We start from the raw sequence: 26,839 nt of genomic DNA, 5'->3' as shown, positions 1-26,839 counted from the left end.
ACATAGTTTATTGTTATGTAAACGTAATCTAACATAGCTTGGATCTTTATGTCAATGCAATACGTTACACCACTACGTCATGGGATGAACACTAGCTCTGCTATTCAAGCCCCGAGCTGCTGATTCCACCCTCACATGCTCTGAACTCCCTGCACTACCTGAACCAGCTGGTCCTCTTCTGCAACTCGTCATTCTCGCTTTAGAAATGATGGCACCATAGATTAAGCTACACTGATCACATGAATCCCCACCCCCCACCCCACCCCACACCTGTGAGTACTGCGTGAGTAAGCAAAACACTGATAGGAAGGGGGGGGGGGGGGGGGGCGAGACCAAAACAAAACAAAGTTCCTTCTAGAAAGGTCTAGTCTCCAGTCTCCACCTGCATTACATTGCTAAGAACAGCTGACACTGATCTCACCAGTCATACCATCCAGCTGTTCATTTAGACCACATAGATAACAACATTCATGAGGCAGCCATGCAGTGAGCTTAGCATATAGGGGATGCCAAACTCCACACTGCAAAAATAATCAAATCAAATCAAGTATTGCAGTCAGCAACAGCACAGATAACGACACAACAGCAGAATTATAAACACTGGCCTGTATTATGCATGGCAGGCAGATGGGAGGGGGCACAATGTGCAGGATGCTCTGCCGGTGCACAACGGGGTAGCGTTTCATTAAGCGTCCAATGACTCCCATGGAGCGCAGTCCGCCTATCAGAACACTTACTGCGCAGCCGTACTGGTTCAGACGCCCGTATGCAGAGCGCAGACGCTGAAGACTGACCATCAGACCCATAGAGCACTACAATACGTTTATATTTCCATATGGAAAATGTAGAAATCTACAACTCCATCCATCTTGCCTCTAATTGCATATTCACTACAGAGTAATGGCGCCCTGGAGCCCATCCCAGAAAGCTCAGGACGTATGACCTGGGATAACCTGGACCAGATACCAGGCCATCACTGATCTATAAATACTGCTGATCAAATATAACAAGGTACATAACCTTCAGAGCAGGCTTTACCTCATTATATATACACCTTCTGGCCCATATGTCCACTGTGCTTCTGTACTGCTACAGAAACACAACAGCACTGTATATATATATAAATGCTCGTCTCTCTCAATGTGACAGAGGATCAGAAACTGAGCAGGTCACCCAGTTCACGGACACAGAGCACTGAGATATCTTTCGACTGTCCAGCACATTCACGACCACCAGCCACTAGGGGGCCATGCGAGATCACAGAGACAGGAAAGCCCCCGGGAGAAGGCCGCAATGCTAAGGGTTCGAAGATCAGGCGTGATGCCAGGCCTGTGCCGTATATGGCTGAATGCGCTACAGTGCTACAATACATCTCTGTCCAAGGGTGGGTAGTGGGGGGGGGGGCATTGATTTTGCTTTATTTAGCCATAACCCCATAGCACAAAGCAGACACATTCCGGAGTGAAGTGGTCCCACCCAGCGACAGCACGCCGATTCGCACCAAGAACACCTCAAAGAAATGATTAAAAACAAACTCACTGAACTGGCACTGAGGTCCCCACGGAGAGTCCCATCCACACAAATATTTCCCATGACTGACCTCATTCAAAGAGCTTTGATTACAATATAATTAAAATGCATGCAGCACGGGGGTCTCTTTGCGTGTAGCTCCAAGCAAAGTGGAAAATGTAATCTGACTGCTTCAGAAATCCCCCCCCCCCCCAAAGAAGAACATGCAAGCAAACTGCAGGCTAACGGGGGAGCTGAAGCGAGACAAAGCAGGCCAGCTTATTCAGGGGGGGTGTGGGGGTGCTCCTTCACATCTCCTGTGTGGGAAGAAAATTCCAGGCATGGCTAATTCTTAAGACTGAAAACTTTGAGTTGTAATGCGACGTGCTCTCCAGTAGGGGGAGAGGGCACAAAGGCATTTGGGTTTCAGACAGGATTTTAGGTGTTTTTAAAGACTTCGCCTGTTTACGTTTTCTATGAAACAAGATTGTCAGATACCTTATCTGTTCAGAACAAGAGGAAGATTCCACAGTTCGCTAGGCAACAGCAGACAGGCAGAAGGGCAGCCACTTTACAGCCCAAGCGGCTAAATCCCAAAAACATTCAGAGGGTTCAGAGAGAACATCTCGCACTCCCTCTCTCTCCTGACCTACCCCTCACATTACATCCTTCTGCACGCCCAACAGAGAGATGACAATTACAAACACATGGCCACAGACGGGGTGGGCTCTTTAAACAGGGGTACAAACAGTTCAACCGGCATCACATACTTTGCTGATTGAAAAAACAGCAACAGAAACTAAGTACTACCTTTCATGGACCTCTCCTAACGGGCAAAGACCTTTTTTTAATAACCAAACATTCCACAATAGCCAACAATGCAGTCGACCATATTTCCTTATACCCATTTACATAATACAGTCCAGAACAACCCACACAATTCTAAGAACAGGTGCCTTTGGCTTTCTGAGAATATTACGGGGAAAAAAAACATTAGATATGTGCAGGGCTTTCAAGAACGGCAGGGATTTTAGTGGCATAGAAATCGAATTGGAGGGGGGGGGGATTCAAAGAGCCACAAATGTTTTGGCAAGGTGCTGCATCGAAAAACTCATTCGGACTCTGGAATGTTCCACGTGATTCTGTTTTTAAAACAGCTCCAGGATTATGGGTGCTGGTTTTAGTGTACGGTGCACATACTTTAGAGAAGCAGAGCCAGTTAACTGGTAACATATGGGGAGAGAGACCAAGAAAGCATCTCCTTCTGCTAAAAGGAGAGATGGAAGATTGCTTGTCAAGGAAGCACAGCACTGTATTCATAATATGTGAGATGATAAAGGAAGATAACTGCAGATGATGAACGTAGAAGTGACTGCTTGGTTGACCAGATGATGTTGCTATTGCTGCTAAAACCCCTGTGAGCACAGACTAAACAAGACACAGGCACAGAAATAAGACGATCGAGACAGATATGAGGTCACATAGAAGCGTACACAGAGATTCTGGCATCACAGCTAAGAAAAGAAAGCAGGCACTTGTCTTTAAGAGATTACACTGTCACATCTTCAGGGTCTCAACATAACATATGGCAACAAAAACTCCACAAAGAAAAACTAAACACAAAGACCAAAATCAAAATAAGAAACCCTCTGCTCTTTGTGTTGGAAATGGACTGTTGACCTGCTACGTGACATATGGTCTGATTAACTGTTTATCTGGATGGAACGCAAAGCTTCCTTCTCAGACATTTCAGTTGTTTTCCACATTTTTGACAGCCTTAATTTAGTGCAGCAGGCACCACAAAAGCGTTCAGTGAAAAGTCACGGTTTCAAGTCTGTGCAGTCCCCCTAAGAAGCAAAACTCTGATTTGGAGGGATTTGTATGAGTCACATTTCAGCAAACATCAGAGTGAAAACATGACGCCCACGGTTTATGAAATTCGACATTTCACTTCACCTGCCTGGACTTATGACGACAGAGATGGCAAATGAAACAGGCGAACCACGAATGAGGAAACAAGCACGAGAAGATAACAGAAGAGCGTCATGCCGGTGGCGGGATCACGAGCCGGGAATTTCCAGCAATTGATGCTGCCTGAGTAAACGGTCCGCGATTTGGTGGGCAAAGTGAGGTCGGAAATGGTTTGTCTGCAATTTCCCAGAGTCAGCGAGGAGGTCAGCAGGCTGCAGACGACACACTGCTGGAGTGAACAAGGACTGCACGGCTCAGTAAAGCGTTCTGAATCGTGAGGTTCGGAGGACATTCAGAACACGTTTTATAGAGAAGCTCAGAGTCTCATGTATACTGCCAGCCTATGACATTCCAGCCCTGTTTTGTAGCTTTCCTTCTTCTACAGACTGCTGTCAGTGGAGCCAGACTCTAAGAGGCCGTGAGTATCACATGCATGCTACACGAAGGCTGCCCTGGATCAGTATGTCAAGTTATTGTAATTAATAATGCGATTAAAGCACTGGGAAATTGCTGGGTTCAAGCTCCAGTTAAGTTCGCCGGGGGAGACAGTTTAACGTCAAACAAACGCCTGCTGGTGATATTTCACAGACACCTCCTTTTGGCGTGACGACAACGCCAGGATGCTTTTCTGGAGCAAAGCCATCAGGATATTTAGTCTTGCGAAGGAACTCATTACTATTTTATGGTAAATTTAGCTGACACACACAGGCTAGTGGTGTCGGTGCTATATAAATAGTATCTTTAATAGATGAATGCTCACGTTAAAAACGTGCATTGTTACTGCAGACCTGATAGGCCTGAAGCACAGCGCTGCTTCGCTGCTCACGGGAGGAATCTCCAAGGAGCAAATTAGACGCAAGAGGGAGTATCACCTCGGATATTCTTAGAGGGCCACTCAAGCAGCCTGACTAATGACGTATACCCTCATTCCACGATCCTCCTCGCTTTCCTGCTCCTGCTACATTGTAAGTGAGGTTGGGTACATGACAGCACCACATCTGCAGGGGACACAAACACACAAACGCCCATGACCAAGTCCCTGGGAACCATCATAAAGGTCACCAAAAAAACAAAAAGTAGAACCACTCTGGAGGAACGACAGATGAAAGCCACTTTTGCTATCTGCTTCGGCGTAATGCTAACGAAGGCCAAGTCATTCAAGCCGCGAGGGGGGGCCCAAACGTCTTTCTAAAGAGCGCCGTTTCCCCCAGACGCCTGGATGACCGTGAAGTAAATTCACACATGAACGCTCTGTGCTCCATTAGAAGCAGCAAAGCATTTTCAGCGTAAACCGTCCCGGCCCCCCACCTTCCGAGGCAGGGAGTGTGCCTGTTAAACCCTTCGGTGTTGATATCCATTACCCTGCAGACTGAATCCAGACCAAGGCCTGAAGTGGAGCTAAAGGTGGCCGTATACTTCAAATGAAAATCGACGGAATCTACATCGTTTTGGCAGTACGATGTCGTCTAAGTCAAAAATCACCCTGGTGATCAATATTTTGCCGCATCACCTGTTAAGGGTCACAGAGGTGTACTTTTCTGTTAGCTCTGATCCCACCCACTGTTCACAATTGGCCAACATAACGTGATGCCCTCGGGGTTGGTCAGCAGGACTAATTAAGCAGTTACGTGCATGCTTTGCACTGCACCGCACTTTAAACAGTTTAAATTAGTATGTGTATTCAAGTATTCATATTGATAGTAAATGTCCGTGCAATTTTTGCTGAGGAATGTATGTGTTTCTTTAGTGTGTAACCACGAGCATCCTTTAAATTGTTAGCTTCCCTGTCCGTATTGCTGATAGTGTTAAGCCAATTGATAATAAAAAAAGCAGCATCCATTTTTAAATGACTCTCGCACTTTCCACAATACCTTTATTTGCTCTCTGATTGTGGGTCTGCTGCAACAAAAGCATTCTGTGGCCTCAAGGACGTGACAAAGGACGCCGTCGTTTTAAGTATGACATAGGACGAACAAGGCGGCAGCGTCATTTTAAGTATGACATAAAGTAGGACTTACAAAATGTCTTCAATTTTGTTTTGTCCAGACATTGTTTGAAGTGTACGCCCACCTTAAACCATTCACTACGGGATGCCTGTTGAGCGGTGTGGGAAGTTGGAGAAGCTGAACACCTGGCCGGTCATTTTCACTCGACTGTAGTGCCGTGTCGGGGAAAGCAGCCAATTAGACCTGCAAACGTCGGACTGCTGAATCACAGATGAATTATCAAGAAAGCACAACATGAAGAACTGACTTGCTGGCATGGGACCTTTTAGGTAAGAAACTCTACGGTGTGTGTGTGTATGTATATATATATATATATATAAAGTGCTACCTCTAGCATTTCCATTCTAGAGGACCCTCCCAATTGATGTACTTTATAACACACACACCACTTCCTGCAGATCTGGCAACAGCGTTTAGCTTAGAGTTATTTATTTAGCAGCAGCTTTTGCCCAGAGCTACATACAGAGGAAGATAATATATCAGCAACATCTGAGTGTGTGACTACTGACGTCATCACAGCAGGCACACCTCCACCACTATGGGATTCAAGATATTGGGTGAATCTCCATGCCAAAAAAGCAAAGATCATACTTCTGGTCTTGGCAAGACCGTTCTTGCTAAATTGCTTTCCAGGGATGAACTTGGGACACAATGAATCATGGGACTGGTCTTGTTCGGCGAGCATGCAACCGATGCATCCTTTATATTTGGGATGGAGCAAGAACATCATCCAGGGATTTTTACCATCCTCTGCACTTCTGTTCCTAAGTATTGGAACTGCTCTTTGGCAATGGAAAATTGCCACGTAGGCGTTGGCATGTGGAAGTAAGAGAGCGCCCCCGGTAGGTAAGGCACACAGCCGTCCGAAATGGGAGCGCTGACAGGAGGAGACTGTCTCCCTACCTCAGGATCCGTGCTCATGGACTCGTTCTGGAACGTGTTGTGCTGCGTCAGAGCCTCCTCGGTCTCCCGCTCCTTGTTGCTGCCGTCATCATCATCCAGCTCATCCAAACTCTAAAAGGAGACAAAGGAGGAGTTTACCTAAAGGCGACTTCCAAAAAGGATCCAGCTATAGACCATCAACCCTCTTCATTCTGGCTGTACTCAGCATCGGCATAAGGGAGAGGAGAACAACAAACCAGCCACTAGGTGTCATTATTCCCAGCCAAAGACACTTTACTGGGTGCACAGTGACTCAGTGGCTGGCACCTGGGGGCACCCTCCCCCCCCCCCTTGGGCCCCGGCTCCGTATGTGTGGAGTTCCCACTGTTCATTCATGGGTCTTCCATAAATTACCCATAGCGTGTGTTTGTGAGGTGTGTGCACCGTGATGGACTGGCATCTCATCCAGGGCGACCCCATGCCCTGCGCTTCCGACAGTCACCAGGCTCACTATTACACTGAACTGGTAAAGTGGTTATGGAGATAGATTGATGGATATCTTACTGCTGCCAAACTTGTTCAGGACTGTCATTATTCAGTTCCATAAATTACTGACATAAATTTCATCCAACCACAAGAAATGTCAAAGAGAAGAGAGTTTTTTTATTAAGGGTAATGCTTAGAATACGTTTCCCTACAATCCAGCTTCTATTGTGGCATTTGTAATTGGAAAATTCAACCTTTTGAATATGATTTTTTAAATGAGAATCAAAGAGGCATCATTCACTACAGAAACTGCAGTATAGCATCATTCACTACAGAAACTGCAGTATAAAACAGGAACAGTGAGGCGGCTCGAGTCTAATAAACCTGCTGACAGCTGAACTCTGAAAATCCACCCCCAAAAGCATGATGCTGGCTACAGTCCGGTTTTACCTGCTAAGGCCTCCAAAAAAGGCCAAGATGATCAGGTACTGAAACGCTACAGGTGACCTTATAAGGGCAAAACAAGCGTGAGGCCATCTGCAAGGCCTTTGCCAGCAGCTTATTACCACACCCCAGTAAAGGCCAGCATTCTTCTTCGGTGGTCAGGAATGCTCCTCCCACATTCTCACATGCCGTTTAAAGCCATGTTCAAGGCCGACGGCCTGTGGGCCACATCCTTGGGCGAGTGTAAGACGCAACATTTGATGGGCAGACGCTTGTCCGTTTGGATCAGATGAAGAAACCATCTTAGTTTGAGGGCTCTGAAGAAAACGCATGCAGGATTAAGTGCTCAGCAACACACGCACTTCTTACAGGTGAGAATGTCATTAGTCACTCTGGATGTCTTTACCATGCGTTTCAAGGGCAAGAAAAATGACACATAGCAAGCAGAATCAGTGCTATTTCTATTGGGCTGGTTCACGCATGTTACTGTGCACTCAACCCACAGACAGCATCTCTCCTGGAACAGAACCCAGAAAAACGTGATTAATATCATATTTTACAGAGGCGGCCCAGCTTGCCAATGAAACAGAGCTATAATGGCGCTAGGAGTCAACCCAGGACACGAACTGTACAGTAACCCTGGTAATGAACTGTACAGTAAACCTGGTAATGAACTGTACAGTAAACCTGGTAATGAAACAGTAATTACACAAGTCCGGGGGAGGAGGGTTCAAAGACAGGCAGCCGACTTGAGATCTCAGCTCCTTCCTGCTTACACTAGCCTGGCTGCGTCAGCTTCACCCACCGCACTTTACCATGTGTTTATGCCGCCTGAACATGGTGAAACCCGAGATTCATCATCAGAGGAACACGCTAATTCAAAAACACTACAGGTAATTCAACCCAGCTGGTAGAAAACAGAATGTATCAAAAAATAATAAATAAAACATATCGCAATATGGCAACAGGAGCCTCCCTGACAACCACATGGGCGTAAAATAATAGAAGCATTGTTGCATAACCCATCATCAAGCTAATAGAATGATTAATTTATGAAAACAATTACTTTATTTAGAACTGTATTCAGAGTTATTATTAGCTAACAAGAGTACAGGAGCTCACCCTTGGTTTAAGCTCCTTAAAGCAGAGGTAAAAACAGCCACCACTCTTGACAAAGAAACTGATGTTACACAAGCATCCATTTGGGCTATAGCAAGACTACAGCATGTGTTTTCTCTACACAAAATAACTGCCTGACATTATTACAACACAAAGCACATCCCTCCATCAGGAGTACACTGGATTATGGGATAGTAGAGATGGGCGATCCACATTTTTCCAGTTCCGATGCGATTCCGATATACAACTGCCGATACCGATACAGATTCCGATACAAGAGCTCTTTTTACTTTGTTATACTTTATATATATATATATATTTTTAAGCTAGTAAATACAGATGGAAAAAATGTATGACAAAAAATAAGAACATAAGAACATAAGAAATTTACAAACGAGAGGAGGCCATTCGGCCCATCAAGCTCGTTTGGGGAGAACTTAACTAATAGCTCAGAGTTGTTAAAATCTTATCTAGCTCTGATTTAAAGGAACCCATGGTTTTAGCTTCCGCTACACTAGCAGGAAGACTATTCCATACTCTAACTACACGCTGTGTAAAGAAGTGCTTCCTCAAATTTGTTTTAAAATGTTCTCCCGCTAATTTCCACTTATGGCCACGAGTTCTAGTATTTAGACTAATATTGAAATAGTCATTTGGCTGAACAGCATCCAGACCCATTAGAATCTTATAGACCTGAATCATATCCCCCCTTAGTCTCCTTTGCTCAAGGCTAAACAGATTCAGTTCCGCTAACATCTCCTCATAAGACATTCCTCTAAGACCAGGAATCATTCTCGTAGCTCTTCGTTGCACCTTTTCTAAGGCAGCAATGTCCTTCTTGAGGTATGGTGACCAAACCTGCACACAGTATTCTATGTGGGGTCTTACCAAGGAATTATATAAGTGTAACATCACCTCCCTTGACTTAAACTCCACACACCTAGAGATATAACCCAACATTCTGTTCGCCTTTTTTATTGCTTCCCCACACTGGCGAGAGTGGGACATGGAAGCATCAACATACATACCGAGATCTTTCTCGTAATCAGCTACCTTCATTTCAGTGGAACCCATAAAATATCTGTACTTTATATTTCTGCTCCCTGCATGGATTACCTTACATTTATCTGTGTTAAATTTCATCTGCCAAGTATCAGCCCATTCGCTAATTAAATCCAGATCCCGTTGAAGCCTCTCTGCTGCTAGATCAGTATCTGCTACACCGCCCACCTTGGTGTCGTCTGCAAATTTAACCAGTTTACTGTATGTATTTGTGTCAATATCATTAATGTAAATTAGGAACAATAGTGGTCCTAAAATTGAACCCTGCGGTACCCCACTATGAACGGAGGCCCACTGTGACATCGTGCCTCTAATAACTACTCGCTGCTTCCTGTCAGTTAGCCAGTTTTCGATCCAAGCTGCTACAGTTGCTAAAATCCCTGCAGCTTTAAGCTTTAGCAAGAGCCGTTTGTGGGGGACAACATCAAAGGCCTTCTGGAAATCTAAGTAAATCACATCATAGGCCTTTTTGTGATCAATTTCACTTGTAGCTTCCTCAAAGAACTCAAGTAGATTCGTTAAGCAGGCTCTACCTCTCCTAAATCCATGTTGGCTATCCTTTATAATGTTATTTGCATCTAGGTAATCTACCATTTTCACTTGAATTATAGCTTCCATTATTTTTCCAGTAATGCTAGTTAAACTGATTGGCCGATAGTTTGCTGGATTACTTCTATCCCCTTTTTTGAATATGGGTGTTATATTAGCATGCTTCCAATCTGATGGTACCACACCCTCAGATAACGATTTCTGGAATATTAAAGTTAAAGGTTGGCTAATAATATCCCTCATCTCTTTTAAGACTATAGGTAAGATGCCATCAGGGCCCTGCGATTTATTTATTTTGAGTTTAGCTAGATTTAGTATCACATCAACCTCAGTTATACATATATTGGTCATAGACGATGCTGTATTCGTATTAATTGGTGGTAAGTTACTTGTGTTCTCTACTGTGAACACCCTTGAAAAATAATCATTACACTCATTTACTATATCAATTTCGTTATCAATTATAAGGCCCTTACTATCCTGCAAATGAATGATTTCAGCTTTTAGAGCTCTCTTGGAGTTAAAATATTGGAAGAAACCTTTACTGTCATCCTTAGCCTCCAAATTTTAAATATTTAATTAGGCTACTACAAACATACATAACGTACTGTTCCCCCTCGTTTCTTTTAAGCGTTTTTGATGCATTTGCAGTTCAATATGAATATCTTCAAAGCAAGTACTGTATACACGAGTGGCGAATGCTTAAAATTTTATGTTTTTCTCCCATTGGCGTCAGCGCAGTTGCACTTTTGTTGCGATGGCAGCCCCTCTTGTATCACAAGCTGCAGCGAGTTCGCAAAACAGTCCAATTAAGTTAGCGACTCCCAAATCATCCATTGCTTTGTTTTGTCTCACAGTTGCGTGTGCTTTGTTAAATGGGATTGTCCATTAAATGCTATTCCCACCTTAAAACTTTATTTTACATAGATTGCAAATCGCTCTGCTACTGGTTTCTGTTAAAAGTGTAAAATACTCCCAGATCGTCACGTCTTATCTTACGCTCCTCGTACTGCTAAGGTTATGTGCATGACGTCAGAGCAGGCGGAAGTCACTGTACTCACACCCACTGAGTTCGATTTGAATACCGCAAAAAACACATGTAAAATGGGAAAGAGCTGTCGTGCGATTGATTGCCAAAAACTAAATAAGTAAGTATAGGACGTGGATCGGTCACGCATGGCCGATACCCGATCCATCAAATAGGTCTGGATCGGCGCCGATACTGATCCGAATATCGGTATCGGTGCATCTCTATGGGATAATGTTTACATTAACAGCATACAGCTTGAAAGGCTTGTCTGGTCATTTATCAAATCCACAATAAATTTAAGTGAGGCTTCACTGGATCCTTCAATCCAGCCCAGATGTGCTCTCCAGCTTTATTAGGGGTCATATATATCGACGCATACTACCGCTGGTGTGCAGAATGAATGTGCCAAGGCTAAAGGCTGGCATCCAGTTCCTCTGCATTTCAGTCACTGCGATTCATCCCTGGCAGAAGGCAGACAAACACCGTAGTGCAAAGGGGCCACCACAATTCACCAGAACAAGAAATGAACTAAGTGCAGGTTTGCATAACAAACGACATTCATAACATAAGCTTTGTTTTCACTGGGTGACTAAATGCCCTCGCTCGTAGACCACAGCTCAGAAAATAATCATTCCTCTGGCCATTGTTTAACAGCGGAAATTTACCCAAGAGTCCAGACCATATATAGAGGAGCAAGTGAGTTCTTAGTTTAACTTCAAACTTAGTATCAGATCTTCAGAAGAGATGCAGATGATCAGCTCCATCGTTACCGGATTGTTTTAAAGCTACTATTTTCAACATTATTACTTGCGTAATATGAAACAGCAAATTCAGCTATGGTGACCTTAATCGAGGTTCCATCACATTTGCTGGAGGAGGCCGCATACCACAAGCAGAGCTTGGCTCATTATGTTCTCGGGTTACAGGCCCTCACCAACATTTCCTGTGCATTTCTTGTTAACCTTTGGGACTTGCAATATGGGTCAGATTTCTGCATTTACTTACATTACTCTAAAAAGCTGCCATAAGAAAAAGCTCAACCAGGAGTTACACGATGCTAAAAGCAGCACGGAGAAACCGCAGATCTTTAATCAGTCTCGTTACATACGGATTGGTGGTGCTGGACTAAAGAGTCATACAAAAACCTGCATTCTTTGCTAAACATCCATGGTTATCGTGGGTCCTCCATGTCCATATGACCAGCATGAATGAATCCATTTACCCATAATTCCCTGGCTGCTCACTTCCACAGGGGTGCTAGGCTGGGCTCTGCAGCGAACAGCTTTCCGTGCCTATTGGGGACAGTTGTCATTTCTCTCCACCCTGTGCCATGACGCTACCAACACTTCAGCTGGAGTCTCCTTTATTGGTTGTCACTCCCAGCTTGCATTTGCTGCCATTAATGAAATTGTTAACAGGAGGACATTTTCACAGCCATCTGAAGTAACCAGCACATACACAACAACCACAGAAAGTTCTCATAACATGGTAATTGCTAGACTTTTGACAAATGCACAAGACATAAAAATCCCAATTTGAGGACAGAGTGGGAACAGAATGTCCTACTGGTTTGCTTGTTCACTTTCTTGGCTGCCGTGTTCCACTGCATAGCTTGTGATTTAGAGGTCTGATAGTGAGAATTACCCCAGCCAAAAGAGCTTGGCTCCAGGAGGCTTGCATTCTTACAAGGGCCCCAACCACTTCTATTTGAAATAAAAATGTCATGTGACCCCCCTCAAGAACACAGACAGCTCACATGCACACTGAACCTTCCCCAGGGGGGTCTGTGCAGACAGTCATCCTCAAATCATTCACCATAGAATTCCTCTGCTTGTGTAGTTTTTAGACAAAGGATGAATATGGAGTAACACGTACATGGGTGAAAATGCAAGCGGAGTAACAGAGTCAATAATTAAAATAACTAATTTTGGCATCAGCATTGTCATCTAAGTTTGATCTAATGCTCACTGAATGCTCTGGTAGCCCCAACATTCCTCAGAAGATTTCAGCCCTCAGACACACAGACACACAGACACACGGACACACAGACACACGGATACACGGACACACAGACACACAGACACACGGACACACGAAGGTCAAAGGATGCTGCCTGACCATTTAATTCACCTCTAGAAAAACAGCTACCACTGCTCAGGATAGCAATGGTTAAAAAATAAATAAAAAGAAATAAACATGCCAAGATCCTTTATTAAGCCATAAAAACTTTAGCATAATATTAATATGATATGAATTAAAAAAATTATTATGGGTGTAATGATTCTGCAAATCCACAGTTCAGGTCAGACCTCGATATGTGTGCCACGGTTTGGTTCATTTGGTTCATGCATCATTTTTTTGTGTGTATTTTGTTGTTAATAAGAATTCTTGGATTTATTTTAATCACCAGCAAACAGAAGAACACTAAAGAACTCGTTAGATTCCCTTAATGTTACATAAAATAGCTATGTAAACAAAAATAAATTAAAAAAAATAAAATACTGTACTCTACTGGGTACTGAGTTGAATGTACCCTGGTGCTCCACAGTCTCTCGGTTATTATCCATCTTGAGCTAATGAAATTAGCCTAGCTTTTACCACAGGCGTGATCACTCCATTATGATTGGACCAGAATATCCAAATGACACACAGCTGGTTTAATGTACAATAATTACGAAATACACAGTTTGCCCTAGCTTTAAAAAGAATCGTAATTCATGGCATTATAGATTTAATTGCGAAATGAAAAATGAATTTAGTAACATTAGTAACGTGATGAGAGCTCAGGCTACACCCACGGCAGCAAGGGTGGGAGGGCGGGGGTGTAGCCTGAGCTCTCATCACGTTACTAATGTTACTAAATTCATTTTTCATTTCGCAATTAAATCTATAATGCCATGAATTACGATTCTTTTTAAAGATCATGAGATTGCGAATGTTTGTGTCTCAGTTTCAGTCTCGGTTTCAGAACTGTTACACCACTGATCATTACTAAACATAATGGAGGAAAATTCAGTGATGGATTGGGCAGACCAGCCACTTCAGACACAAACACCTTCGTGAAAGTGAACATACTCTGTTGGCCAGTCACCTAAGGTGACATTAGCAGGGACCTCATGAGAGCCGAGATCCGTACCCCGGGAATTAGGAGGCTCTGAGCACCTGGGAATGATGAGACACCTTCAAACATCAAGAGCAATGACTGCTGCTGGAAAGTGAGCAGCCAGCCGCGCTTGATGGAGAATGAGAGTCTGCCCATGCTAATCTCACGAATGTAATAAACCATCCATGCAGATCCACTCCTCCGAAAGCCCAACACGGGGCTTCCAGTCGGTGCGTTTCGGAAGACGACCTTCCACCCAGAAAGCCTGCTTGACTACTCCCACATGGGCTGAAGCGAAGCACAATTGCACCATTCTGCACCCTAAAACAGTCCAAAGGTCTGTCGGAGTGTGAAGATCTGTTTTCAGTTCCTACGCTGAGCCGCAGGAGTCCATCAGACTCCTTCCCATGACTCCATCTCAAGTCTGTTAGTTTGCCGTATTCAGCCAACTGTGCATGGATAGTTTTTGGAGACCTGGGAGGTCTTAGCACAACAATAAAACTAAAAGGGTAATCCACAACAGCAGGGATAACACTACTCTCTCCCAACCAAATCCCACACACATATATGCACCACGGCCTTCAAAGGCTCTGATCCTTTTTAAGGAGCCAGCGGTCCCCATGAAACCCCGAGCTGTCCAGCGGCCCAAGAGAAGCAAACATTTATCTTTTACGTTTCACAGCTGCTTCTCCACAGACTCTCCTCCCATCCCTATCAGCACTCCAAGGTGTGACCTCCGACTCCAAGCTCCGGAATGCTGCTCTCAGCAGCAGTCTCCACATCTTTGGAATCTCCGGCATCCGTGGGAGCTCGTTCCATGTCCAGCAACTAACCAATGCTTGAGCAGGGGCTTTCAGAATGCTTCCTTTCTCAAAGACCTCAAGGACCCTCAATTGTTACACTCAGCCAAAACTCCTTGGAAGGGCCGTTTCTAAGGCGTGAAAATTTGCACTGCCGGACATCCCATAATAAATGCGAACCGTCCAACGCACTAAAAGTTTCGAACACCTGTGACCTTGCCACCCACACAAATGACTTAAAAAATGATGGAATCGCAGCGTGAGTTACTGCACCAGGCCATGATTTATATGGCACAGGGCAACAATGAGAAGAGACACCTTAGCAGGAAAATAGAGGCATTCAAGCAGTCTAATGCCAGGAGGACAGAAAGCAAGCCGTTGTTCCCCTTCTCTGACTGAGAGCCACACATCGCAGAAATTTGGCGGTCGAGTCCAAGCGGTACTTTGCCCAGGACCCTTTGTGCTGGCCGTGCAGTTTTCATCGCTGCCTCCCAGCTCCTTGACTGCAGTCCCCCTGAAACAACGAGGTGGGGGCTATTCCAACTTCACAGAGCTGATCGGGGAAGCACAGAGACGTAGAGATAAATTCAGATCTGACCTTCAGCACAAAGCTGCGAGCTGCTTCAGGTATGAACCAGCCAATACCTGTTTGAGCTGCCCTCTTGACATGTATAGCTTATATGACGTCAGGCCCGGCCCTCATTCTGCCGCTTGACTTAGCAGGCTGTCCTGTTTACCTCACTGCACTATGCATCAAGGAAAGGAATCATGTCATCATAAGAGTTTGAGTATTATAGGTCATATCATAACCATACAGGTATAGAATTGAAAAAAATCACTTCTGTCATTAAGCCAGTCAGGCATGTCACTCTTTTGTATTCCACAATTATGGGAGAAAATAATTTCACATGGATATATACACTTACAATCTAGCCAGAGGGCCACCTGTCAGTACAAAATGAGAGACGGCGCACTCCATACAAACAGCAATCCTGTGCTGCATAAATTAACCAATCAGCTGATTCTCGGCATAAATTAGCCAATCAACTTTCAAGCTAATGATGAACAGAAAGGTTCCATTTTTAAACGGCTACGGCTGCCAATCGGCACCTGGCCACACCTCCCACCTTAGTCATACGGAAAGAAACGGACCTGAAGTTCAGGCTTACGGCTCTTGGCACCGGTTCACATGAGCAGAAGAGTCATGACAGCAGAGGGAAAGTCCTCTTATCAGGGCGGCTGCCGGATTATCCTGTTCGCTTGGTTATATTTGGCACACGGAGCATTAAATGTCTTCACTTTTCGTAAGACCAAATGGGGAGCTATTTTGGGGTGAACGGCTGAGTAATGTCCCCACTTTGGCCCGTGACTCTAGATGGCACTAAATCAGTCCCGTAATGCCCTCTTTCATGAAAGTGGTAGTTTTTAGAGGCGTCTAACACGCCACTGTGCAAACGTAAGGTGCCACCCCGTTCTTCACATGGCCGTGACACAGGGCTGACATGTAATATGAGTGACAGCGGTGAAAGTGAGTATCTAACTCATTGATTTCTTGTTTAGACTGTCTTGCTTCCACAAAATATATATATTTTTTCTATCGTTAACTTCGCTTTTCATGAACTAAAGCGCACCCACGTTTGAGTCCGTCAAGAAAACGTGCTTATGTTTGTGTTTCGCCTGTTTCCAGTGCACAGAATTGTAGCCCACATATACAAATCTAAATAATAATTGGAGGAATAGTAATACATATTTCCACATTTGTAAAATCACTAAAACAGGCAAACTGAGCTGCGAGGTGAAACGAGCGTGTTTACACACTGTTTTTATTGAGTGTGGATTTTATGATACTTGTTACATATCTTCGAGGTTCACCGAAAAATAACAAAAACATCCCTATCCAACGTCGCATGCTGTGTGTCCAGGAGTGAATCTGCAGAACTCCACGCCCTGAATCTCGCAGAAGTGGGAGGAACAGCGTCCGGGAACGGCTCAAGGAAACGCGGCGAAATCGCACGTAATTAATGACATCTGCTGACCGACACGAGCTTGTAAATGTCTCAGCACTAAAGAGGGATCCGTGGCTCATATGTGCAGATTTATGGCGCCATTTCCCCAGGGAGAGGCGCAAAAGCGAAGTGCAGGAAGAACAGCAGAGTGAAAGCGAGAGTCACTGTCCAAACTTATAAACATGCGGCACTTTTTTTAAAACAGGTAAACAGCAACTCTGGGCCTCGGTACTAATAACAATACAGTATTCACATGTAATAATGTACCTGAGTGATTTTCAGACATTTCACATACCTCTTTGCTTTAATATTAGGGGAAACATTATTTCCTGATAGACAGGGGAAACATAGGGAAACCGAATTGCCCGGAACACCGGCCCCAAAAAAATTACACCTAAATATGTTTTTTTTAGCATTTAAAGACAAAATGAACCGGATAAAACAAGAAGAGCATATACTGTACTAAACACATCATCTTTAACATTTATCAAAACAGTAATTTGTAAAGTAAGAAAATAAATGTATTCAAACAATGTGTCCTGCCCCGATCATCCACTCCTTCCGTGTGCCCCGCCCCCTCGTTAACCCCGTGTGATCAGCTGTATCTAGTTGTTGTCATTAGTCCTCTGTATTTCGTCCGCGTTTCAGTTTTTTTCCCCAGTCCGATCATTGTATTGTCCGTCTGCGTTTTGTCCCTGCTCGGCACAACAATATTATTATAATTAAACGTATTAATGGCTTATTATTAATATTAAAATAATTAATAAGAAATCGTTATTTTTAAATGTATTTTATTATATAATGATAATTACTGTCTATCATTGTCTAAATGTATTTTTACTGTCTAAATATATGTATTCAGCTAGTGTAATCATGCACGATGCTAGCGAATGCGAGGCTGAGACTGAAGCTTTACCCTTTCAGCTGTGAGAGGTGCTGCGTGACTCGTTTCCTCGCGCATACAAGTTCTGAGGTCGGCGTTCACGGTTTGATTTCTGAGATTCAGATCGAGCTCTAGGTAAAAAAATTTCGAACTGGTTGGTTCGACTTTTAAGAAATTCGAGTTCTAATGAGTTCGAGAACAGAGGTACCACTGTAGTTCAAATTATTACCAAACAAAAAGGTGGTTTTCCACTGTGCAAATTTCGATGGCATACTACAGGGGCACTAGCGCTACGCACGAGCGCCTGAAGCGACACAACCGCTATTCTGGATGATGGACCACCAGAGTAGGCAAAATCGCCGTAAGTGTTCCCTGGTCCTGTTTATTAACGGAGAGCGTTTTTGTCTTTGTACCTGGTAAATACACTTTTTATTAAAGCCATAATCTTGTTTGCCTGCTGCCTTAAAATTTCCATTGAATACGTGTTTGAAAAAATTAAGGTTTCTTGCGTGAGATTCTGAAAGCATGAGTGTCATGCCAGATGCATGACAGTTGGCAACCTTGGGGACCAGTGCTGTTATCGTAAACTAAAACTGAAACGAAAACGGACACTAAATAAATGAAATAATTTGTAAAATGAAATAAAAATGATCACTATATTTACCAAAAAAAGTATCAAACTCCATAAACTGCCGTCACTCGTCAACGTATTTTACCTTGTTTAACCACACTATCAGTATGCTACTTTCGCTTCCACGATATACCAAAACAGTCACACGTGGCGTGCTTCGCTAAATGAATTTATTAAAGATAAAGATACGCCGAATTTATATATATTACTAAATTTTGGGCATCACAATACGCATCTCATTAATATTTCAGTCATACTACTAATACATTGCTGAAAAGCCGGCGTCCATTATCTAAAACCCTGCGGTGAAATACAGTATGCTGATGTCAAAATACAGCACTTCCTACTGGTTTCACGCTGAGGATCTCTCTCGGTGCCTCTGAAGGGTCAAAACAAAGGACTGATAAAGCATATTTCTGATACAGAAACGTGTGACATAGTTACACTCCAAACTCCTCGTCAACTCATCTCTGACTTTCCACTATGTGCCTCCATGTTAAAATATAATGTAAATTTGAAATTCAGGATGTATAATTACCCAACATGCACTGGGGACTATGCTCAGGCTCCAACTTAACCAAACTTCATTCTGCCAGATTTTATTCATGAAATTTGAATCCCAGCCTAATAGTGCAAATCTTGGCACTCCAAAAATAATCTCATCATTTGGTCAAGCAGAGTCCAGTACCAAAGTTAATTTTGTACAAAGCAAGTCAAACCCTTGATTTGAGTGAAATTGGCTTTTTATCATTCAAACAGGCAAGTTCAATAGGAAGGAGTTAGTGTGAAGGCCTTACATTCCATTCTCAAAGTTTATTCTGAAAGCCAGTGTTTACAGGCTTTCCTCTGGGAAGTGGAAGCAGCGATCTGTCAAATAGCCAATCTATCACAGCGAACTAGAATCTGCCGAAAGCTCAGTTGAACATATTGCAGACCAATTGTGGGTCAAACAAAACCTTGGGTAATAAGCAACTCTGCACACTGCTGCTACTCCTGTTCGCGGATGATTCCTCAGTCTGCAAGGTCCTTCCTGTGAGCTTCCAAGCTACTGGCTGGAGCAGGACTAACTGCACCCCTAGCGAGCCTCAGCGCAGGCCAGACAGACAGACAGACACGCTGCTGCCAATCCAGAATGAGCCACTCTCCTCAAGTAAAGAGCACTGGCTCCAAGTGCACTTTCAGATGGTTTGTAAGGACGTCCTTTGATTTCCTGTCTGCTATACAGGAAGTTACACCCGCCAGTGTGTTCCTGTTCTTAACCCTCCCGAAGAAGTGGAAATGCCCATATCGCACACAGATACTCATTCCTGCAAAGGTCACAGCGCGGGCATGATCAGCGGTCCACCGACTGCCAAATCAGCTTTGGGCTTTTCTCAATGTGATACACAGCTCCGTCAATAGACCAAAAGCATCATTGACAGCTCCCCTCAACACCTTGCAGGCCAGTGCTGGTCAAACAAAATCCAGCTTCACAATCATAATGACTGGGACTGCTGCTTCTCACGGGTTCGTTTGCGGCAAGAACAGCTCCTGCTCCCCCCAGAACCCTACAGTTAGAAAATGGATAATGGATACATGGATGAACAAATAGATGAACGGACTGTGGAGCAGAGTAATCAGCACCACCCAGCCATCTCCGGTTACGCTACCTGTTACATGATTTGTTTTGTGCTAGTGTGTGTTTTAATAAGATTAATGTAGCTTATAAGGGATGTTTGCCCACCGTTTAAAGAGGCATGTCTCACATCAGCTGGACACTCTTAAAGACATTTAAAACATTCCATCCAGCTACAGACAGTGAGCTTGCAGCCAGGCAGCACAAACACAAATCTGGCACGTCTTTAGCCTTTGCTGGAGAACATTCTGAAAAACTGGAGTAACGCAAACGTAAGCACATTCTCTTGACAGACTCTTAACGTGGGGGCGCCGGGCAGTCGAGTCACTTCAGTTGGTGAAGAGCAAAGTGAACGACAGAGCTTGTGGAAGCCAGGCAGTCTAAACAAGTAATCAGAGTTACATATTTGTAAAAACTGTAAAATGTGACTGCAAAGCATTGCATAAACAACATCGGTTTTTAAAATTGTCTTTTGCTTCTTAATGCTGAAATACTTACGGAGTGGCTCAAATTTAAAGGTGGGGGGGGGGGGGGGGTGTCAGTGGCAGAGACATCCCATCCCTGAAGCTGGGGAAGTCTGACATGTTGTTTTATTCGGCCAGATTATGGACAGCAAGCAGTTTATACTCTTCCTATACATTCGCCCCCTTAAGCTTTTTGGGAGCTAAACTGGCCATCAGACCGCAGAAGAGACAAACAAGGGGGACAGTTAATTCAGGTACAGCAGAGAAATTCAATTCTCATCTGTCACAAAATGCAGCTTTCACCAGTCAGCTAATGCCATCGTGCGCAGGCCATCACCGCGAAGGGTAGCACTTAAGACTTGAATCAGCTGCCCCCTCCAATTACCAAGGGCCCCCAAAGACAAGGGCAAAGTCCCAGTTTAATTGTGACCAGACTAGAGAAAGATGAGAAGCTGTTCAATTCGAACCACATGTAGTGGTCACTGAAGAGCCACAGATTCAACTCTGGGGCATCAGCACTGTACATGTGCAGGACACCACCTCTAAAATTCAATTACTGAGAGGTTTGATAATTAGTAAAGACAGGGACAAAGGCATTCCAGAAGCGGGGGGAGAAAAGTAAATCCTGAAAACACAGATTAATTAGACTTGTAAGTGAAATGATTCAGGCTTTAAAAGTCCTATCATCAAAGCAGCAGACGGGGTGGAAAAAATTAAGCAAAATGAGAGAGAAGAGAGACAAAAGTGCAATAAATTATCCTTCAGGGAAGATCTTTTTTTAATTTATTATAGAACTTCCTCTAACAGCTATTCAATATTTAAAGAAGGAGCATAAGGCCCAAGGAATGGTGCTGGCGAGGATGACAGGAAATGACAGGAATGAGTGACATCTCTGAGCCCTGTCATGCCCCAACCCAAGGCGCAGGCTCAGGTTTTGGGGGGGGGTGTCGACATGCTTTCCCCAGCAAAGGCCCACGGGCAGAAACACGCGATTCGCTGTGATAACCCTTTTTCTTCGGCACCTATGAAATAAAGGAGTCAAACTAATTGTTGCAATGAAGTGAAATGTCCCCCCGAACCATCCAAGATTCTGGGAAACAATTTGTCTTTGCTGAAGCACAAAATAAGCCAATTAACTATCAAACCCGTCTCACCAGAAAGCCATTTCCTTCTAGACAATATTTTTTCTTTGCAGACACAGATGGAGGCAAAAAAGAAAGGGGAAAAGAACATTTGCTTAGGACATACTGATCTTGGCACACAATAAAACTGAAATGAGGCATTTAAACAGAACTTTGGGGGGGGGTATAGACGGGTGTAGCAAACAGCACCTCCTTTTGGTGTCATCCACACTATTAAGGGTTACCGTGGTGGACAGAGGGAAGGAGCTCACCTCCTGACCCGGGATGGGCTCAAGGCAGCCCCCTGACTATTTTAAAAGGTGACATTAAACATTCACTCTGAGCCACAACGCATCTGATTGGTCATTCACATTTAAATACATGCAGCTGTCCCATGCCCCCATCAGAGTCTGCCCAATCAGATATCTCCTCACGTTGGCATGATGAGATATCGTCTCATCATGCCAAACAGGATTGGAACACAGGATGTCAAAGTGACATCACCTCAAGCCACCTGTATCCTCAAATCTCGGGGCGTACTGGTGTGGCCACTGCATCAGACGCCCATGAGCATCATGTAGGGAAGGCATCCAGAAATGAGGTGGGGAGATCAGCTGGGAGACTGCTAACTGGGGAGGGTCCACCTCTACTGGGGGGGTTCAGACACTAACAGACCGTGCTGTGTCCATGCTGTGTCACTGCCACCATCAGCCCTTAGCTCAGCGTGCTCGAGGGATGCACAATAGATTGCAAGAATGCTTAGGTCCTCCTCTGTACACGGGGGTGGTTTCTAAGGAAAGAGTTGAGGTCACCCGGCGCCCAGCAGAGAGCATAGCAACCAAAAAGCCCACCCATTCGACCCTCTGATGTAGCGGTGTATTACCCAGAATCCTGTCTCCACACTGAGGTCCTGCTGTGACAGACCATGTTGCACCTCCTCAAAGTCTAAATCTTAATCTCGAAGAGTTTCTTACTCTGAAGTGCATCCCATCAGCCAGACAGATGGTCCTGTTAAATAATCCACATCTCTGTCCAAACCACGTCAAACGCTCCTAATTCAGGCGGGACAGCCAGTCGACAACAACAGATACATCACACCCCTATGGAGATGCACGACGTTCAGCTGGAGCAGCGTGGAAAAGCAACGCCGTTATCTGCTTCATGATTGCTTTAGATCAATATGTTCTTCAAAGCACCGCTTTTCCAAAACAAGTATAAAAAAAAAAAAACAGGTAAATTCTTTCAATATTATCAAAAAGAAAAATATATATCTGGCTAATGTGCAGCTGCAGTATCCTGGCAATAAATTAGAGATCAAAACGCCAGATAAGGTAATTGCTTGTACTGTTGTTTTGTTAACTGGCAATGTAATTATAATAATCCAGTTCAGTATTACTAAAAAATTTTAAAATTATGTTCTTCCGAGATCAAATAAGGTCATTTTTAACAAAGATCAGAAAATTATGACTTATTGAAAGCTTAATGCACTAATAATCTCTTTTAAATTCAAAGTCAATGCTTCATTTTTGGCAGTAATTTTTTTTCCCAGGCAGGGAAATAAAAAAAAAAAAGACCTTGTCTGACAACATGTTATTCCCTTGAGTAAGTTACGCTGTAAGCGCTGAAGTGTGGTTAATACTCAGCCAATCAGTAATTAATCATGAACCCCAGAACAACCTCTTTATCGCACAATATTTCCACTTAATCATTTCCAATATAGGGGTTTACCCACTCAAAATAAAAACAAAACAGCACAGTACCTAAACTCGTTAGCTAATTAATTTGGTTTCAGAAATAAAATAACGAGCAATGCCGATGGCAACAAATGATTTTCTAATTTGCAGTCCTATTTTTGGCACAAATCCTGCTTAAAAAAAATGACATAACCTTCTTCTCGTTAGTGGAATTATCCACAGTGATGTGAAAAACCTCGCTGCATTTACAGCAAGGTTTTTATCGTTATACAGTAATTACATTGCTTAATTATCATTCTACATTTATATGATATGTGGTGGTCACAAAATCATTTAATAGCAGCACGTCAATTTTGTGTCTCATTTTCGGTTATTCCGAATATCGGTTTTTCAGAAGGTCAGCTTCTAAAACAAAAATAAATAAATGTAAATAAAGAAAATTTATCATTTAAAAAAAAAAAAAAAGTGTGTCTCCAGCCCAACCGAGACAGCGTGCAGGCCGGACTGTCTGCGCTGCCCCTCCTGCAATCCAGCGAGTGTCTCGCTACCAGGTGGTGCTGAAACCTCATGGATTGCACGTGTCCCAACCTTGTGACCGAGCCGGTTCGACCAGCACTTCCTATTAAAAAAAAAAAAAGGACACAGAGAGAGGGACCACGCCTTCTTGCCACAGCTTAGCCTGCAGCAGAAACATCGCTTATCGGTGACAATGACCTCTACGCACGCAGGACTTCCTGCTCAACGGGTAATTATGTATCAGATTTCTCAGGGAGGGAGCTGGAGGTGCCGGTGCTAGCCCCCAGCCATCTCCATAGCAACCAGCACGCTGACCAGCCATACAAGGTGACTTACACAAGTAATAGTAGTATTCCCGGCTACATGGAGATTACCCATAATTCAAGTTTGTTTAAAAATTAGGTTAAGACACCTTATCTCAGAAGCTTAACAGGGTTCTCTGACAAGTATGACACACACACACACACACACACACACACACTAAATCGTATGCTACAGGCAATTTAGAGGCACTAATTAGCCTAACTGCATAACTTTGTAGTGTGGGAGGGAGCCGGAGTTACCCATGGGGGAGACGATTCTACACACACAGAGGAGGCAAGATTCAAACACCCATCCCTGGAGGCAACAGCTCAACCTGCTACTCTACTGAGTTGCCCAAGACTTAGACCAGCTACAGAAATATTAAAAGCAAGGGAAACTGCTGCTGTCCTATTGAAACAAAGCCCCTAATCCACCTTGCTTCATTCACTCACTTGGACGTATTGGATGGGGGTGAGACATTTTCTTTGGATAAAGACTTGAATGATTTACTTGCTTAGTGGTGTATTTACTAATGTCAGAGCAGTATGCCACCACAGAGCAGGTTTTCAGATTACCCCCCCAATAGGCCGTATCTACTAGAATCTGAAACCGAAAACCTAGACAGACCCGCTTTTAATAGGTAAGTGAATAAATAAATAACCAAGTCCATTGTGTGTGGAAGCAGTCACATCAGACAGTGAGTCACTCCATACAGTCTGGGGCTAGCTGCCGTACCAATGGGGGCAAACAGTGGGTGGGGATCCCAGCCCTGACAATGTTGTTAAGAAGTCAGCAAAAATGCAAACCCCCCACTCCCTTCCATTGGTACAGTCCCACACAAGAGGAGCTCAGGAAAAGGCCGGAGGAGATTAGCACATCTGCGCGCTCTCATCACGACTTTGCTCCTTCCGAACAGGAAGCGGATCTTTCTGGGACGCGGGGGTTGGGATTTGGACAGGCGGGTGTTACCATAACCCTTTACTATCAACCACAACGCAATACTTCCAAATCGGCACTGAACAAGAGCCCCATTCACCGAATGACATAGTAAGTACTTCTGTAGTTCAGCTGAGGATAAACCTAGGAAGTGTTTGCCGAATCCGGAGAGGTCATGTGACTTCCCAAAGGCCAGCATTATGGAACCGCACACTGACTCACACATCAGACAGAGGGAAGACATGTTTATCTAAATAAACAATTCATAAACTGTGTGGTGTTTATCAAGCAGGTAGCTTGTGAGACATACGCTAATTAAGAGTTTCTAGGGGGCCGAGGGACAAAAGGTTTAAACAAGGAAACAGAACTTGAAAGACTCAACCACAGTCCCAGAGTTCAAAGGAATATTTTTGTAACGCAGACCAAAGTAATAGAAAGCTAACTGACCCCCCCAAAAATATGGCGAGAAATAATCAAGGAGGACAGACTGACTTGCTGACTAGTCAGACCGCTGAAACACCCACTCATGTACAGCTAGAGCCACAGTCAAAGGTGAATAACACTCACCCATGTACAGCTAGGTGAACGCTCTCTGGCAAGTGCCTTCCTACCGCTCAATTCAGTCTCCCTTAGCACAAGATGCCAGAGAGGCACAAAGGAAACATCACAGCAGAACCACAAAAAGCTACTTTCAAGAGTATAAAATAACTCAGACTCAAGCTAATCATGTCCCTTATAAAGACACACACATTCTAAGGTGAAAAGTGAGACAGAAATCAGCAGCAGGCAATAATCTAAGAATCAATCTTGGTGATATTGTGTATATATCAAAGTAATACATGTTTTTGTCACCTTTCACACCTATTTACCTGATTTGCTTAGTACTGCTGCCACAACTACTTCTACATTTAAAGCAGTCCTATTGCTTGGTAGTGTACATATCCATGCTTAAATACAATTACAGTACCAGTCAAATTAAAAAAATGGGGATGGAGCAGCTTTGTGGGTTGAGACTCAGAAGGTTGTTGGTTCAAATCACGTGGTTGGCAGAGCTATGCCACCATTAGGCCCTTCAGCAAGGCCCTTAAGCCCAAATGCTCCAGGGACTGGCTGCCCCTACTGTCTCCTCTATGCCAGTTTCGTGAGGTGGCCTCCTGGGATGCTTTTCCAGCTGTCCTGAAGGAGGTCCCACATATATGTTGAGCTCTCATTGGCTGCTTTTTCTTCACTCTCTGGTCAAACTGCTCCAAAATCATTTCTGCTGTGTTTAGGTCAGGTGGCCAGGTGAGGTCATGTGATGAGACACTATTACTCTCCTTTGTGAGTGGCTTGGCGTGTCAAACCTTTGACTGGTACTGTATATACATATTTGTCTTTGTGTTTGACTGACTTGTTTGTGCAAATGAAGTGCTATCTCTCTACAATAAGGGGACTGTCCCATGGCCCCACCCCCAGAAATGATGACACATACAATGCCGTGTGCTTTAGGCAGCTGGGGAGGATACCAAAATATAAACACGGGTGGGGGGTCTTTCTGGGAATTCTATGTAACAACTACATACCACAGACATTTGTGAAGTAGGAGAAATGCACGCTCTGTTGGCTCATCACACACGGCTCATCTGTGCCCTGCACATGCACACAAAGCAGGGGCCCATGCAGGTGGGATCTACTTTATTCTCCTAAGAGTTCAATCCTCTTTAACCATA

At 44.0% G+C, this 26,839-nt stretch overlaps 1 protein-coding gene and 1 long non-coding RNA gene across 2 annotated transcripts in view; one reads left to right on the top strand and one right to left on the bottom strand.

Annotated features, from left to right (window-relative positions):
- The window catches only part of pawr (PRKC, apoptosis, WT1, regulator), a 45,156-nt gene that overhangs the window by 10,406 nt on the left and 7,911 nt on the right, over positions 1–26,839 (bottom strand). The window contains exon 3 of the mRNA XM_023838652.2: positions 6,390–6,500. Within this exon, the coding sequence (XP_023694420.1) occupies positions 6,390–6,500 (111 nt within the window). The remainder of the gene's footprint in view (positions 1–6,389; positions 6,501–26,839) is intronic.
- On the top strand, positions 16,297–17,502 carry LOC140588244 (uncharacterized). The gene is made up of 2 exons (XR_011989593.1): positions 16,297–16,489; positions 16,884–17,502. It is a non-coding gene; the product is annotated as an uncharacterized lncRNA (long non-coding RNA).

The sequence above is a fragment of the Paramormyrops kingsleyae genome, chromosome 1 (assembly GCF_048594095.1).
Source record: "Paramormyrops kingsleyae isolate MSU_618 chromosome 1, PKINGS_0.4, whole genome shotgun sequence".
In the NCBI taxonomy this organism is placed as follows: domain Eukaryota; kingdom Metazoa; phylum Chordata; class Actinopteri; order Osteoglossiformes; family Mormyridae; genus Paramormyrops; species Paramormyrops kingsleyae.
The sequence above is the reverse complement of the archived record's forward strand: the minus strand, read 5'-3'. Positions and strand labels throughout refer to the sequence as shown.